General features: G+C 39.9%; 1 protein-coding gene across 1 annotated transcript; it reads right to left on the reverse strand.

The window, feature by feature from the left end:
• Positions 1–1,336: 1,336 nt before the first annotated feature.
• Positions 1,337–9,688, reverse strand: LOC109878359 (UDP-glucuronosyltransferase-like). The gene is made up of 5 exons (XM_031805686.1): positions 8,627–9,688; positions 6,856–6,987; positions 4,615–4,702; positions 4,245–4,464; positions 1,337–2,980 (listed from the first exon to the last, which is right to left on the reverse strand). Exons 1-5 carry the CDS (start codon positions 9,563–9,565, stop codon positions 2,692–2,694), a joined length of 1,668 nt encoding a protein of 555 aa, XP_031661546.1. The 5' UTR covers positions 9,566–9,688; the 3' UTR covers positions 1,337–2,691.
• Positions 9,689–15,627: the final 5,939 nt, after the last annotated feature.

Raw genomic sequence — 15,627 nt, forward strand, 5'->3', positions numbered from 1 at the left:
ACACAATCTTGTCTAGGAGCTCTACGGACAATTCATCATGGCTTGATTTTTGCTCTGACATGCACTGTCAACTGTGGGACCTTATATAGGCAGGTGTGTGCCTTTCCAAGTCATGTCCACTCAATTGAATTTACCACAGGTGGACTCTAATCAAGTTGTAGAATCATCTCAAGGATGATCAATGGAAACAGGACGCACCTGAGCTCAATTTTGAGTCTCATAGCAAAGGGTCTGAATACTTATGTAAAAAGGTATTTCTACAAACATGTTTTCAATTTGTCATTATGGGGTATTGGGTGTAGATTGCTGAGAACATTTTTAACATCCATTTTAGAATAAGGCTGTAACGGAATGTGGAAAAAGTCAATGGGTCTGAATATTTTCCAAAGGCACTGTATAGATATACGATCTTAATTGGACCATTTTCTCACAGCAGGAAAATAATGAGAATTATTGTATGGATTATAATTAATTGATATTTTTGTAGAGGCTGAGACATTTTAGGGCAAATCAAGTCTGACATTTTAAAGTGTAAACTACAAACTTTAGAAGCTTTTTTAAACCTTGAATACACTACAAGTTTGCATTTCCTGCAGCAACAGGCTGATCAAATTAAGATCCTAGGGCAATTGTCGTAGCAGTAGTCGTGTTCACAACTGAAGAGTATAGCCTATGTTTGCCTTTCACTATAGCTTTATTGGATATTGTTGTATGTGTAAGCAATACCTAAATTAGCTATATAAAGTACCAGATAGACCATTTACAGTAACTACTGTTCATTATTGCTCAGTAAATAAACACCATCAGCCGACTGAAGATCTAGCTAAGTAGCTACAGAAAGTAAGGAGAAATTTGACCTTTCCGCAGCAGGTAGCTCTGGTCAGGCAGCTTCATTTTATAGCACGCCGAGGGACTAACTTACTTCCTCTAGCTACTACTATCTAACATGAGTATAGTCAGTAGCCAGCAAGTGCAAGCCAACTTTGTTCAGTTGTTGTTCAGTTTGTTCTATTGGCATGCAAACTTTCTAAAAAGTTCTGCATCTTAGCTAACCTTAGTATTTGTGTCATACTCAGTCTAATCCGTGTACTTCCGGGTATAAACAAAACAAAAATTGAATAAAAGTGGTTGTGTTTCCCGTTATTCAATGTACAATTTTGATATAATAAATTAGAAAAAAAAGGTATGCAATTTTCAAATTCAGAAACAAAAAATAAATAGCCATTTTCTGTTTTTTTTACTCTCCTTTTTTGACTTGGAAATAAAAAATAACCTAACTAATACAGCCCAAGCCCACTTCCTTTCCCTCTAACTGCAATGAAAAGGGACAAAGATGCAACTTTGTATTACAATTTATTTGTAGATTTTCACAATAATGATTTTTTTTCACTTGAAACATTATTACAAACATAATGAAAAAGTACTGTACAACAAAAAACAATAATTACTGAAATGAAAGCTCGACAGAGCATCGGAAATTCCAAAAACGATGGATAAAGGACTACATTTAGCACATTTTGACGGCGAGGAAATATTTAAAAAATGTCAGTGTTGCTCTCTGGACCTTGATGAAGACCGAATGAGGCCCAGGCAAAATGACACACCTGCCATAGCTTTTTACTGTCAAAATGCCTTTTAAAAAGATAAAGAGAAATTCTCTCTTGCCACGGATCCCTCCGGAACATGCATTATGCACACCTGTCCCCTATTCCCACTGATTAGTACTTGTATAAGTGTGCCCTTTGGTTTCTATTGGGCTGTCGATTATTGTTCCCGTGTCCACTGGTGGTGTGAGTACCTATGCGTTGGTGCAGCTGTTATGCTGCGTGCTATACATATTGTCTATTATGGGTATCGTCCTGTGTCGTTCAACAAGGTTTACCCTCTCTCTTTTGTTTGGATTCAGCCCAGTGTTTTTGTATACGTGTTTGTTTTGGGTGTGTTAAAAACCCCTATTGTGTATTCCTGCACCTGTCTCCAAAATCCTTTATACCAACATGACATCTATTGGTTGTGTTACAGTTCAATCTTTGTTGGTTAGCGCCTCTACAAAGCAATGTGGGTGTGCGTCAGCTCATGCTTTTTACTAAACAGGATCTTGAATTGGCATCACACATGCTAGACAGGCCAACAGTTTTGAAGTCACACTCCTCCAACAGCACAGTGGCTGACTGTGAAATAAATAGGAGGCTGCTGAGGGGAGGACGGCTCATAATAATGGCTGTAATGGAACAAATGAAATGGCATCAAACACATGGAAACTACGTGTTTGATGTATTTGATACCATTCCGCTCCAGGCATTACCAGCAGTTAAGGTGCCACCAACCTCCTGTGGTGGAATGAGACTGTCTTGCTGGTGGCAGGCATCAGGCCTTATTGACAACAGATACATGAAGTTACTCTGACATTATCCTGAGATATCAAACAAACAAAAAAATGTTATACACAGGGCCTAGAGTGGGCAGTATAGTTACTCTGGACTCTAGGGCCTGATGGCTTGGGCTGGGATTCAATCTGTAGCACATTGTAGCACGCTTGACATTTTAAGGTACTTTCTGATTGAGCCAACATCTGCAGCGTTTACTGTGAATGTGATCACAGGAACATTGCCTTTAAAAGGCACATTATTGTCGACAGCGCTCTACAACGAGCCTTCGATTGAATCCCGGCCTAGGCCACAGGAAGAACATTCACTCATTCTTCTTCTTCTTCATAGTCTTCTTCGTACCACAACACTTGCGGAAGCAGACTTTGCAGCATTTAACGGTGACCATGACAACAATGAGAACTATAGTGAGTAGCAGAGTGAACACGTCCAGACTGTGGTACTGGATCCAGTTGAGGTCGTGAGCGGCGGGTCTTAGGTGTTCCGCTCCACCGTGGCGCATAACAAACTCCGCCCAGAACACAGCCAGGTCCAGGGGCTCGATGGGACGGTCCTTATGTACCGCTGACAGCTTCAGCATCTTCTCCTTGTAACTGGGGCAGAAGGACAGATGCAACAGGGTTTCCAATCTCCTCATAGACTGGGGCTGAATTCTGAGGAACTCAGAAGTTTATTTAAATCATGCATTGTTGACAATATTATATTTGCACTGAAACTCAATATGTAGATCTCAAGTTAGGATTTGGTCCCTGTACTGTTTGCACTACTATATTTTTATCCTACTTGTCCTGTTAATTTGAGCTTGTGCACTAAAACGTGTCTACACCTCAACAATTTATAAAAGATTTGACCAGAAAGGTGAAATTTTAACCTATCTTGGAGAATGCAGCATTACTAGTTATTGTTGATGGTCCTCTCATGATAAAAATTACTTTAGAGGATTATGTAGACTCCATTTTAGATTACATGTAGTTACATTTAAGAGGTTAATAGTTTGTATTTTCAGTGTATAACATGTCCTTGTAACATTATTATGCTGAACAAAAATAGAAACGCAACATGTAAAATGTTGGTCCCAGAAATGTTCCATATGCACAAAAAGCTTTTTTCTCTCAAATTGTGTGCACAAATTTGTTTACATCCCTCTGTGAACATTTAGTCTTTGCCAAAATAATCTATCCACTTGGCAGGTGTGGCATATCAAGAAGCTGATTAAACAGCATGATCATTATACAGGTGCATCTTGAGCTAGGGACAATAAAAGGCCACTCTAAAATGTGCAGTTTTGTCACACAACACAATGCCTCAGATGTCTGAAGTTTTGAGGGAGAGTGCAATTGGCATGCTGACTATAGGAATGTTCACCAGAGCTGTTGCAAGATAATTTAATGTTCATTTCTCTACCATAAGCCGCCTCCAACGTTGTTTTAGAAAATTTGGCTGTACATCCAACTTGCCTCACAACCACAGACCATGTGTATGGCGTTGTGTGGGTGAGCGGTTTGCTGATGTCAATGTTTTGAACAGAGTGCCCCATGGTGGTGGTGGGGTTATGCTATGGGCATAAGCTATGGACAACGAACACAATTCCATTTTATCGATTGGCATTTTGAATGCCCAAAAATATTGTGATGAGATCCTGAGGCCCGTTTTCTATTAAAAGTATCTGTGACCAACATATGCATATCTGTATTCCCAGTCATGTGAAATCCATAGATTAGGCCCTAATTTATTTATTTCAATTGACTGATTTCCTCATATGAACTGTAACTCAGTAAAATCGTAGAAATTGTTGCAAGTTGCGTTTATATTTTTGTTCAGTATACTTTCTTGTATTACGTTAACATGATGTCTGACCTCTTGTCGTTGATGACCTTGTTGAGGGCCTCCACCAGTTTCTCTGAGGTGATATCGAACAAAGTGAGCACCTCCCCGACACCCCTCACCGCCATGCGATGTGCGTTGTCACTCTGGTCACCGAACAACGGAAGCATCACCATGGGAACACTGTTACAGATCCCCTCGTAGATACCGTGGGTTCCTCCGTGGGTGATGAAGGCCTTGACCTTGGGGTGGCCTACAACATGGAACATTCACCACGAAGAAGATGTATTGGCAACAACAGTAGCATGTGTTTACTGAGAAGAGTACCCCTCTGTAACCTCTGTAACCCAGGTGGTTTTCATCATAACTATATCATTGTAACATTTGATGAGAAGAAACCAACCCAGCAGATCATTCTGAGGAAGCCACTTCATCAATCTGACGTTGTCTGGAGTGTTCTCAGGCACCACTCCTGTGTACCTCCACACCACCTGAAAACAGAACAGTTTACTTAGTTTATCAAGTCATATAGAATCATCTGACAATTATGGATATAGTGGTGAAGGTACAGCACTTTGTAGTGGAATATAAATGTGTGTCTGGAGAGTTAAGGCATAGCTCCAGTGTACACCACACAAACTGAACAACATAGAACAGCAGCTTGCCATGACTCTTGACGTAGTATATGGAGAATATGCAAATGTCATTGAAACTCCATGTAATTACAGCATTCCTCAGAGTTAAGTACAACGGGGGACAAAGGACTTGTTCTTAGTCTAGATTAGATTAATGGTGGATTGGAGATTAGGACTATATGCAGCGTTGGGTAGGTCATTTTCTAAATGTAATCCGTTAGTTACTAGTTACCTGTCCAAAATAGTCATCAGTAACGTAAATTTTAGATTACCCAAACTCAGTAACGTATTCTAATTACTTTCAGATTACTTTCCCCTTAAAAAGGCATGAGAAGACAAAAATGAATATTACCAATTGAATGACATCTATTGCAGGATAAATCCGTGTTAGAGTTTACATAGCTGGCCATAAATGGATGTTGCATTTTACATTACGGGTTGGTTATGTAGGCTTCTTCTAACCCATTGCTTTCTACTATAGATAATTATACAATCAGGCTGTATTGATTTTGTTTTATTAGGATCTCCATTAGCTGACACCAATGGCTACAGCTAGTCTTACTGGGGTCTGACACATAACGAAAAATACATTACAGTCAAAAGATTTTACAATTGACATACTGTACATGAACATGTAGTTTGCGTGTGTGTGCATCTATCAGTTACACATACATGTCAGTACACACAACAAGTAGGTCATATTGGGGAGAGGCCTTGTGACTGGAGGTGTTGCTTTATTTGTTTTTTGATATGGAAGGGAGTTCCCTGTAATCATGGCTCTGTATAATACTGTATGTTTTCTTGAATTTGTTCCCGACCTGGGGACTGGGAAGAGACCCCTGGTGGCATGTCTGGTGGGGTAAGTGTGTTTATCAGTGTTGTATGTAAGTTGACTATGCAAACAATTTATTTTTTATAAAAACAAGAAGTGATGCATTCAGTCTCCTCAACTCTTAGCTAAGAGGGACTGGCATGCATATTATTGATATTAGCCCTCTGACGACAATGAAGAGCAAAACGTGCCACTCTGTTCTGGGCCAGCTGCAGCTTAATTAGGTCCTTTGCAGCACTTGACCAGACGACTGGACAATAATCAAGATAAGATAAAACTAGAGCCTGCAGGACTTGCTTTGTGTAGTGTGGTGTCAAGAAAGCAGAGCATCTCTTTATCACAGACAGACTTACAACCATTCAATATTTTTTGACCATGACAGTTTAGAATCTAAGGTAACACCAAGTAATTTAGTCTCCTCAACTTGTTCAACAGCCACACCATTCATTACCAGATTCAGCTGAGGTCTAGAACTTAAAGAATTATTTGTACCAAATACAATGGTCTTAGTTTTAGAGATGTTAAGGACCAGTTTAGTACTGGCCACCCATTCTCAAACTGCAAGTCTTTGTCCAGGGTTGCACTGATTTCACTAGCTGTGGTTGCTGACACGTATAGGGTTGAATCATCAGTATACATGGACACACAGGCTGAAATCTAACAGTATAGCTCCCACAATCTTCTTCTTATGAATTTATTTCAACCTATCATCAGTCAATTGTGCAATTGCAGTGCATGACTAAGCTAACATATGGAATTGTTTTAAGATGGTCATACTATTGATCATTTAGCTATTTGATTTTGAATTTTAGGACCCCATTTGGTATTAAAAATATATATATAAAAAATGTTATTTGATAAAATATTGAAGTAAAAACATAAATCATAAGGAATAAGGTTTTAAAGTGTCTGTCCTATATCTAGGAGATGTAAGAAAGCTCAGGAAATATGTTGTCAGTTGTTGATTTCTACAGAAGACGTAGAGACTGTATACTTAAAGATTGTGTTGGTCAGAAATGGTTAACTGTGGGAAACATTATGTAATAGACAGACGATGGATGCGTTCCAAATAATACCCTATTCCCTATATAGTGAACTACTTTTGACCAGCTGTGGTCAAAAGTAGTGCAATATATGGAATAGGGTGCCATTTGGGCCAGCATCGAGGTGTCTTTACCCTCTGAGGGATCTTGCTGAAGGCATCAAAGAACTGCATGGCTTTCTCCTCAGGCATCTGAGAGATCATAGAGCCCAGGGTGAAGACCACGAAGCCATCCTCTCCTGACTCATCCACAAACTCCTGCAGGTCCTGTTGAGGCACGGGGGAAGAGTTAGTTTACAGAAATATTTTACATTTATACTTATCAAAAATATAAACACAACAATTTAAATAATTTTATGAAAAAGGAAATCAGTCAACTGAAATAAATTCATTAAGCCCTAATCTAAGGATTTCATGTTATTGGGTGGGGGCGCAGCCATGGGTGGGAGCCACGCCCACCTACCACTTGGCTTTATTACAGACATAAATACGCCTAAGTTTCATCAGCTGTCCGGGTGGCTGGTCTCAGGCTATCCCACAGGTGAAGAAGCTGGATATGGAGGTCCTGGTCAGGCATGGTTACACGTGGTCTGAGGTTATGAGGCCAGTTGGATGTACTGCCAAATTCTCTAAAACGACGTTGGAAGCGGCTTATGGTTAAGAAATTAACATTAATTTATCTGGAAACAGCTCTGGTGGACATTTCTGTGTCATTGTACTGTGTGACAAAACTTTACACTTTGGAGTGGCCTTTTATTGTCCCCAGCACAACTACTTGTTCCTTTTCTTTTCTTTCTTATTCTTATTTAGGGGCTTGTAGGTAAGCACTTCACTGTAAGGTCTACACCTATTGTATTCGGTGCATGTGATTAATAAAATTTGATTTGATTTGAAGGTGCAGTACATCCAACTGGCCTCACAACCACAAATCACAGTTATTGCAAGTAGACCCTTCTCCGAAATATCCGCAGAACCACACACACGATGAACCAAACACACAATGAATTGTAGTCCTTCACTATGCAATGGAATTGTATGTACATACAGGCAAAAAACAAAGGGCAACTGCTGTGTGAAACCTCACCTCATGATGCTCATCAATATTTCACATTAAACAATATAAACAGACAAGGCATCAAATTATTTAACTCACATTAAAAACATGTATGTCTAAATTCCACACATCAGTATTAGAACAGTCTTTGGTCTGGTTAGCAAAACATTAACTGAAGGAGGGAGGGTGAAGTTGTGAAAGGATACCATGTCTTGATAACACACCCTGTATTCATAGAAGATAAAGGCATAATAAACCCAACAACAATCACAGCTAACCCCAACCCTTACCCCACAGAACAATCCCTGCAGAGTAGTTTATCTTCCTGTGGTTTGTAGGGTAGGAACTAGAAGGGCCCCTCAGTTCCTCTGTTAGATTATAGTGGGGGGTATAATTGCCACAATAGTGTATCTATCCCTTGAGGTTTCTGGACCTGGTTCCATATTGGTTGCACAGCTACGCACAGTTGAAGTTGTTTGTTTTAAAACATACTCTTATGAGACTCACTGCTGGAAGTGGAGCTCTTTTACCACAGTTGAAGTTGTTTGTTCTAAAACATACTCTTATGAGACTCACCGCTGGAAGTGGAGCTCTTTTACCACAGTTGAAGTTGTTTGTTCTAAAACATACTCTTATGAGACTCACTGCTGGAAGTGGAGCTCTTTTACCACAGTTGAAGTTGTTTGTTCTAAAACATACTCTTATGAGACTCACCGCTGGAAGTGGAGCTCTTTTACCACAGTTGAAGTTGTTTGTTCTAAAATATACTCTTATGAGACTCACTGCTGGAAGTGGAGCTCTTTTACCACAGTTGAAGTTGTTTGTTCTAAAACATACTCTTATGAGACTCACCGCTGGAAGTGGAGCTCTTTTACCACAGTTGATGCCGCCAATGTTGACCATGTTGGGCATCCTGGGTTTGGGATACTCAAAGGAGTAGTCATACCTCAGCAGCCAGATCGCCCCGTGACCCAGAAGTTCCCTGTACGTCATGTCCTTCTCCAGGTACCTGCTGGTCAGCTCGTCAAAGCTGGCAAACATCACCGTACACAGGTAGCTCTCCAGACTGTACATGAGCATGTTCTTAACCCTCCCTAAGAAATCCATGTGGTCAGTGTTGCCTGAGAATAAGCGTGGTACGTAGGATGGGGGAGTGGGGCACTGGGCAGCCTTCTCATCCAGCCCACAGGGGATCCCCCTCGAGAAGTACACCGCTGGGATGTTGAAGGAGTCAGCGATGATGGATCCACAGGGTAGGAAGGGGTCGGTCAGCATCATGTGAAATCTTTCTCCTCTCAGTCGCTTCATCAGGGGCTCGTCATACAGCAGACCCTCACAGCCTTTCACCTGCATGGTGGTGAAGTGAATCAGGTGCTGCACGTTCACGAATATGTCCATTACATCCGGAGCCTTGAGGAATGCAGCGTCCTTCAGTTTGTTGACGTTCTCGTCCAGCTGTGCCTTGCTGTAGGGGACCCTGAAGGTCTCAGTCCTGTAGTAGTCAGAGCCCTGGATGAGGATGGATGTGTCAGGGACCAGCACAACCACCTCATGGCCTCTGGCCGCCAGCTCCTTCACCAGCAGCTTCATGCTCAGCCAGTGGCTCCCGTCTACAGGCATCACCAGGACCTTGTCCCCCTGGACAGGCGCTGGACACAGGGCAAGGCAGCACAGCAGAACCAGCAGTCCCAGCCTAAGCCCCTGCCTCAGTCCCAACCCAGGCCCCAACCTCAGCCCCGGCCTCAGCCCCTGCCCCTGCTTAACCACAGGAACACCCTTCCGCCAGCCCATGCCTCTCTGACTCTCTGCTCAGTTACACAAGCTGTTTTGTGAGAAGGAAACTACCTCCCTGAAGTCTGGCACTGAATGCTACTGAGAGGGGGCTGGACCTCAGACTAAACTGTGTGTGTCTGGGTCTGCCTTTGCAGGCAGGCTGTTATATAACCCCAGTCAGTCCTTCCTGTTGACTAAAGTCTATCAGCAGGCTGAATGGTTCAGGTTATTGATGACAAGGAGAGGATTAGCTCGCTAGTAATTTCAATGTGACAGCCTTAACATATAGTGCTGAGTTGGTTCTGGGTGCCGATATTAGCTGCCTATTGACTAGTGACTTTTTGCAAAAGTATAACAGTTATACTTATGATCAGTAAAACATTGTATTAACAAGTACTGAAACCAGAAAAGTAAGCATCACTCATTTAAATGGGCTCTGTTAAAAAAAATAGATGCGACAATTACCTGCTAAGGTGCTTTTCCATTGAACTACCTTGTCGATAAAAACAACTGGACATAATGGCGTCACACCTACACATTTTTTAAAAACACGCAAAACCCTACAGTGTTCAATAGTAATGTAATGGTTGTTTTCATTACCCATGTAGGCAAATTGCGCATTAATAAATTGGCGACAGCCTGTATGCCCTCCTATAGGAGGTAGGCTATAGAATGCAATAATGTACTCATATGTGTCATATTTTAACAATTATCATGCGCAAACGTATCGCCAAGGTCCATGCCATGTTGAAACGTCCACTCTTGTAGATCTGAAATAATTGGATGTTGAAAGTTGCCAGCCAACCAGCAAAGCATGGGGCAGCAATTTAGGCATTCTGGGAAGTCAGGACAATCCTTGTCCTGCACAGAAACATAATTTTATAGTTGATATTTTTTATTTAGCATGTGGCAGACATTTAGAATGAAATGAGAAGTGACGCGATATAGTTACTGATACATCACATGCCCCGTGTACCTTCAAAATTATTAGGCAATCATAATACATTTTAAAAAGAAAACGTTTCCATTATCATTTGTTGCAATAAAGAAATACACTCCTGTCGAATGGATAGGAAATTGATTATATTGCCGCCGTTTCCATTACACATTTTGTGCGACAATTCTTTTGTTGAATAAACTTGGGTCAATGGAAACCTGCTTAATGAAAAACAAAAGTAACGGGAAAGGTCATTACAGAGCACGCAAAATGCAAGTCATAGTTAACCCTTACACCAATAACCCTGCTCTGGGAGGAGTCATGATGGTATTCTAACCATTGAGCTATACCCTAAATCTCAAAGTATTACCTCATATTTCGTGAGGAATCCAGGTCATTACCCCTTCAACTCCTCCCATTTCCCCTCCCACCCAAAACACTGACACGCAATCTTAAACTCTCAGTGGCACGCCAACCTGCATGCACACATACTTTCGCAACCACCGTTGCATGTACAGACGCTCACACACTTTTCACACGTTGATATACACACACACACACTTCAAAAAAGACCAGTGGCGTGCGAAACAAGCTGCCTTGAAAACAGACATCCACACCTCCAGTCCGGGGGAGATAACATCAAACATATCATATATAGAAAGGAAGTTCACCTACAGTTATTGACACCACGGTTGATAAAACACCTTTAGCAGAGTGACACAAATACGTTACATTTGTCCTACACTATGGTAAAGAAGAATATAATATTAGATATCCTTGAACATTCCATTATATGGAAAGAATAAATCTGCATTGAAATAACACTACGTTTTACGCAATCAACACTTTCAATCACAAATTACAATGCAGTAAACAGTGCTAATCAAAGATTTGGAGGTGAAATTACTGTGATCAACAAAAACAATGTAATCAATGTAATCCTGAATACAGTCTCACCCACAGAGAGCCTTTCTTCACCACCTATTTGCTCTCTACTCACAGTGAAGGTTTCTGATTAAAGTGAAGGTTTCTGATTTCTGATTAAAGAAACTAAATATGAAGTTACTGTACTTTCAGTGATCGCACAGTTTTCTGTTTGTTGTTACCATGTTTGTTTTCCCATCTTCACTGAACAAAAATATAAACGCAACATGTAAAGTGTTGGTCCCATATTTCATGAGCTGAAATAAAACATCACAGAAATTTTCCATATACAAAAAGCTTATTTCTCTCAAATTCTGTGAACAAATTTGTTGACATTCCTGTTAGTGAGCATTTCTCCTTTGTCAAGATAATCCATCCACGTGACAGGTGTGGCATATCAATAAACTGGGTTAAACAGCATGATCATTACACAGGTGCTCCTTGTGCTGGGGACAATAAAAGGTCACTCTAAAATGTTCAGTTTTGTCACACAACACAATGCCACAGATGTCTGAAGTTTTGAGGGAGTGTACAATTGGCATGATGACTGCAGGAATGTCCACCAGATAATTTAATATTAATTTCTCTACCATAAACCGCCTACAAGGTCATTTTAGAGAATTTGGCAGTACGTCCAACCAGCCTCACAACCGCAGACCACGTGTAACCACGCCAGCCCAGGACCTGCACATCCGGCATCTTCACCTGGGGGATCATCTGAGATGAGCCACCCGGACAGCTGATGAAACTGTGGGTTTGCACAACTGAAGAATTTTTCCACAAACTGTCAGAAACCTTCTCAGGGAAGCTCATCTGCATGCTCGTCGTCCTCACCAGGGTCTTGACCTGACTGCAGTTCGGCGTCATAACCGTAACTTGTTGCCAGAAATGTGCAAATGTTTACCAATAGTGGTGGATCTGCGGCAATCCTTTGGCAACAATAATAATTTTTTCCACTAGTGGCAAACAGTTTGCCAGAGATTTCTTTCTGGCAAACAATTGTCTCAAGGATCTATTTCAATCGGTGGCAAACCTGTGGCAACAATATTTATTGACATAAGTGGCAAACAGTTGACCAGAAGCTATTTCTGGTGAATACATGAGTTCCAAGACCCGTAACCGTTGAGGACCAGTCAGGGGGAAAATGGAAACCAAGCTATCTAGCTACCTACCGAAGTTGTCTGATGAGTGTCTAACTTACAGTATTAATTACATTTCCTTATAAACTTAAAAAATGTGTTAGCTAGCACAACAGCTCGGTTAGCAACATTATGAGCTAACTTGAGCTTCCCTTTTGCAGATGGATACCCATCGCCTACCCGTGGTGTTGGAAGAAGCTGCATTGGAAGGAGGATGCATCAACACGCTGGAAAGATGTCTGTGGTACACTCACACATAACACTTTTTTTGAGTGATAAATGAGTGCATTGTTTTCAAGCTTGATAAGGTAAATAATGTATTTATTATTGGTCCTACTTGTACCTATACAGTGCATACGGAAACTATTCAGACCCCTTGAACCCGATGAACATCTCTGGAGAGACCAGAAAATAGCTGTGCAGTGACGCTCTCCATCCAACCTAACAGAGCTTGAGAGGATCTGCAGAGAAGAATGGGAGAAACTGGTGTGCCAAGCTTGTAAAGTCATACTCAAGAAGACTCGAAGCTGTAATCGGTGCCAAAGTTGCTTCAACAAAGTACTGAGTAAAGGGTCTGAATACTTATGTAAATATGATAATTCTGTTGTTTATTTTTAATACCTTTGCAAAAATGTCTAAAAAAACATTTTTGCTTGGTCATTATGGGACATTGTGTCTAGATTGATGAGGGGGAAAAATTATTTAATCAATTTTAGAATAAGGCTGTAACGTGATAAAATGTGGAAAAGGGGATGGGGTCTGAATAATTTCAGAACATTCTTTGTAACAATTTGATTAGATTTTTGTATTAGATTTTCCATTGCTTTATACTAGTAGCTAGCTCATCTTCATCATGTGTTGTTCCTTCTCTCTTTCTTTCTAGAGGCAATCAGTTACAAGGCAAAAATACAGATTGAGGACTTCAATTAAACTGAGTACAGAGAAATATGTGTGCATCAAATCAAATCAAATTTTATTTGTCACATACACATGGTTAGCAGATGTTAATTCGAGTGTAGCGAAATGCTTGTGCTTCTAGTTCCGCCAATGCAGTAATAACCAACAAGTAATCTAACTAACAATTCCAAAACTACTGTCTTATACACAGTGTAAGGGGATAAAGAATATGTACATAAGGATATATGAATGAGTGATGGTACAGAGCAGCATAGGCAAGATACAGTAGATGGTATCGAGTACAGTATATACATATGAGATGAGTATGTAAACAAAGTGGCATAGTTAAAGGTCAAGGCTTCTAGCATGCGTTGCTGTGAGTTAACAATAATTCGTTTTGGAAAATGAATATGAATTGCCTTATTATAGGCATAACTAGGGTTGCAAATGGAGGGTATATTCCTGGAAACTTTCTAAGTTTATCAGTAAACTCCCAGAATTTGGGTATTTTAGAAGGATTTGATGTAATCTACCACTTGACATGGCCTTCTTGGGTACTTCAGATTATCGCAGATGTCTGTAATTATCTCTGGCCCTCTGTGTGGCCTTATCACATATAAAATATAGGGGGAAAGAAAAAATATATATATTTTTAAATAAAAAATAGATTGACAAACTGCAAAACATTATCCTAAATATAACCATCAACTTAGTGAACACCATTGGTGTTTAATAGGAGAGTTTCAGCATGAAATATATCCTATACATTTTATTACATACTTTTATTTATTTTACTATGTCATTATGTATTTGTTTGTCAATGTTTTGGTGTAAAACTGGTATCAGTTGTGAAAAAATTTAAGTTGGAAGAGTTGCAGAGTTAATTGAAAATAATGCCATTGTTGATTAGTTGTTAGACTTTATGGTTCAAGAGAAAATAGCCTATCTGTTAGAAACAAAGATTTGCCAAAGTAAGATATTTACATTTTGACTCCATCCAAACAGATTCACAGGAGATTGTAGGAGAATTTCCATGACATCATGTAGGATTTTCAAGTATCTATATTGTTTTCTTAGACGTAGGGAGCATAATTACTATGGGGTTATTCATTAGACATGTGTAAGCATAACGTAGGCTGGATCCATGTGAATGTATAAAGCTGGACCAAATATAAGGCTAACTGTTAGACATGTAAAAACAGAATGTGAGCAGAATCTATGTGAATGTGCCAAGCTGGAACAACATAGACCTGACCGTCTTGGGCCATGTCTGATCTTGCGAAGGCTACTGGACACGTATATGGGTTAATCATTCATAGCCAACATAGGCCTGAACTTGTGAAGGCCAGCAACTGTGTACTTTAGTTAATCAATTATAGAACCACAAGCCATGTGTATGTATTGGGGAGACATGTTACATACTGGAAATATATGTTTTTATTAATCAAGTACTATTAGAAATGCACTTATACTAGGAACATATATATGTGCAATAAATGTATTATTTTTTGTATTAGAACTGTGGTGTCGACACCAATATAATCGAAACATGAGCAAGATAAGTCAGATGTGGGTGTTAACAGAAAGATAATGGTGGCGCAAGGCCAAGGGGTGTTAATCATTTACATAGAGATGAGTGACTATGTATGTTATGCAAGTGTGGAAAGGTATAAAAGCTGAGTACTTGAGACTGGAGAAATCAGTTCTTCCCATGGAATTGCGTGGCTTCTGTTACTTTTGTAATAAAGTCTAATTGAATTTACAAGTATATCTGAGAAATATTTGAATCAATATTTCCACGACAAGATCTGACTGTAGTTTTTTTGTATTTGCTTTTCTTGTTTTATTTTCCAATCTGGAAAATGATTGTGGTCCCTGAAGGATCTACAGTGGCAAGAAAAAGTATGTGAACACTTTGGAATTACCTGGATTTCGGTATGAATTGGTCATCCAAGTCACAACAATAGACAAACAATGTGCTTAAACTAATAACACACAAACGACTGTATTTGTCTTGTCTATATTGAATACATAATTTAAACATTCACAGTGTAGGTTGGAAAAAGTATGTGAACCCCATAGGCTAATGACTTCTCCAAAAGATAATTGGAGTCAAGAGTCAGCTAACCTGGAGTCCAATCAATGAGACGAGATCGGAGATGTTTAAAAAAAAAAATGTTATT

The sequence above is a fragment of the Oncorhynchus kisutch genome, linkage group LG26 (assembly GCF_002021735.2).
Source record: "Oncorhynchus kisutch isolate 150728-3 linkage group LG26, Okis_V2, whole genome shotgun sequence".
Taxonomy (NCBI): Eukaryota; Metazoa; Chordata; class Actinopteri; order Salmoniformes; family Salmonidae; genus Oncorhynchus; species Oncorhynchus kisutch.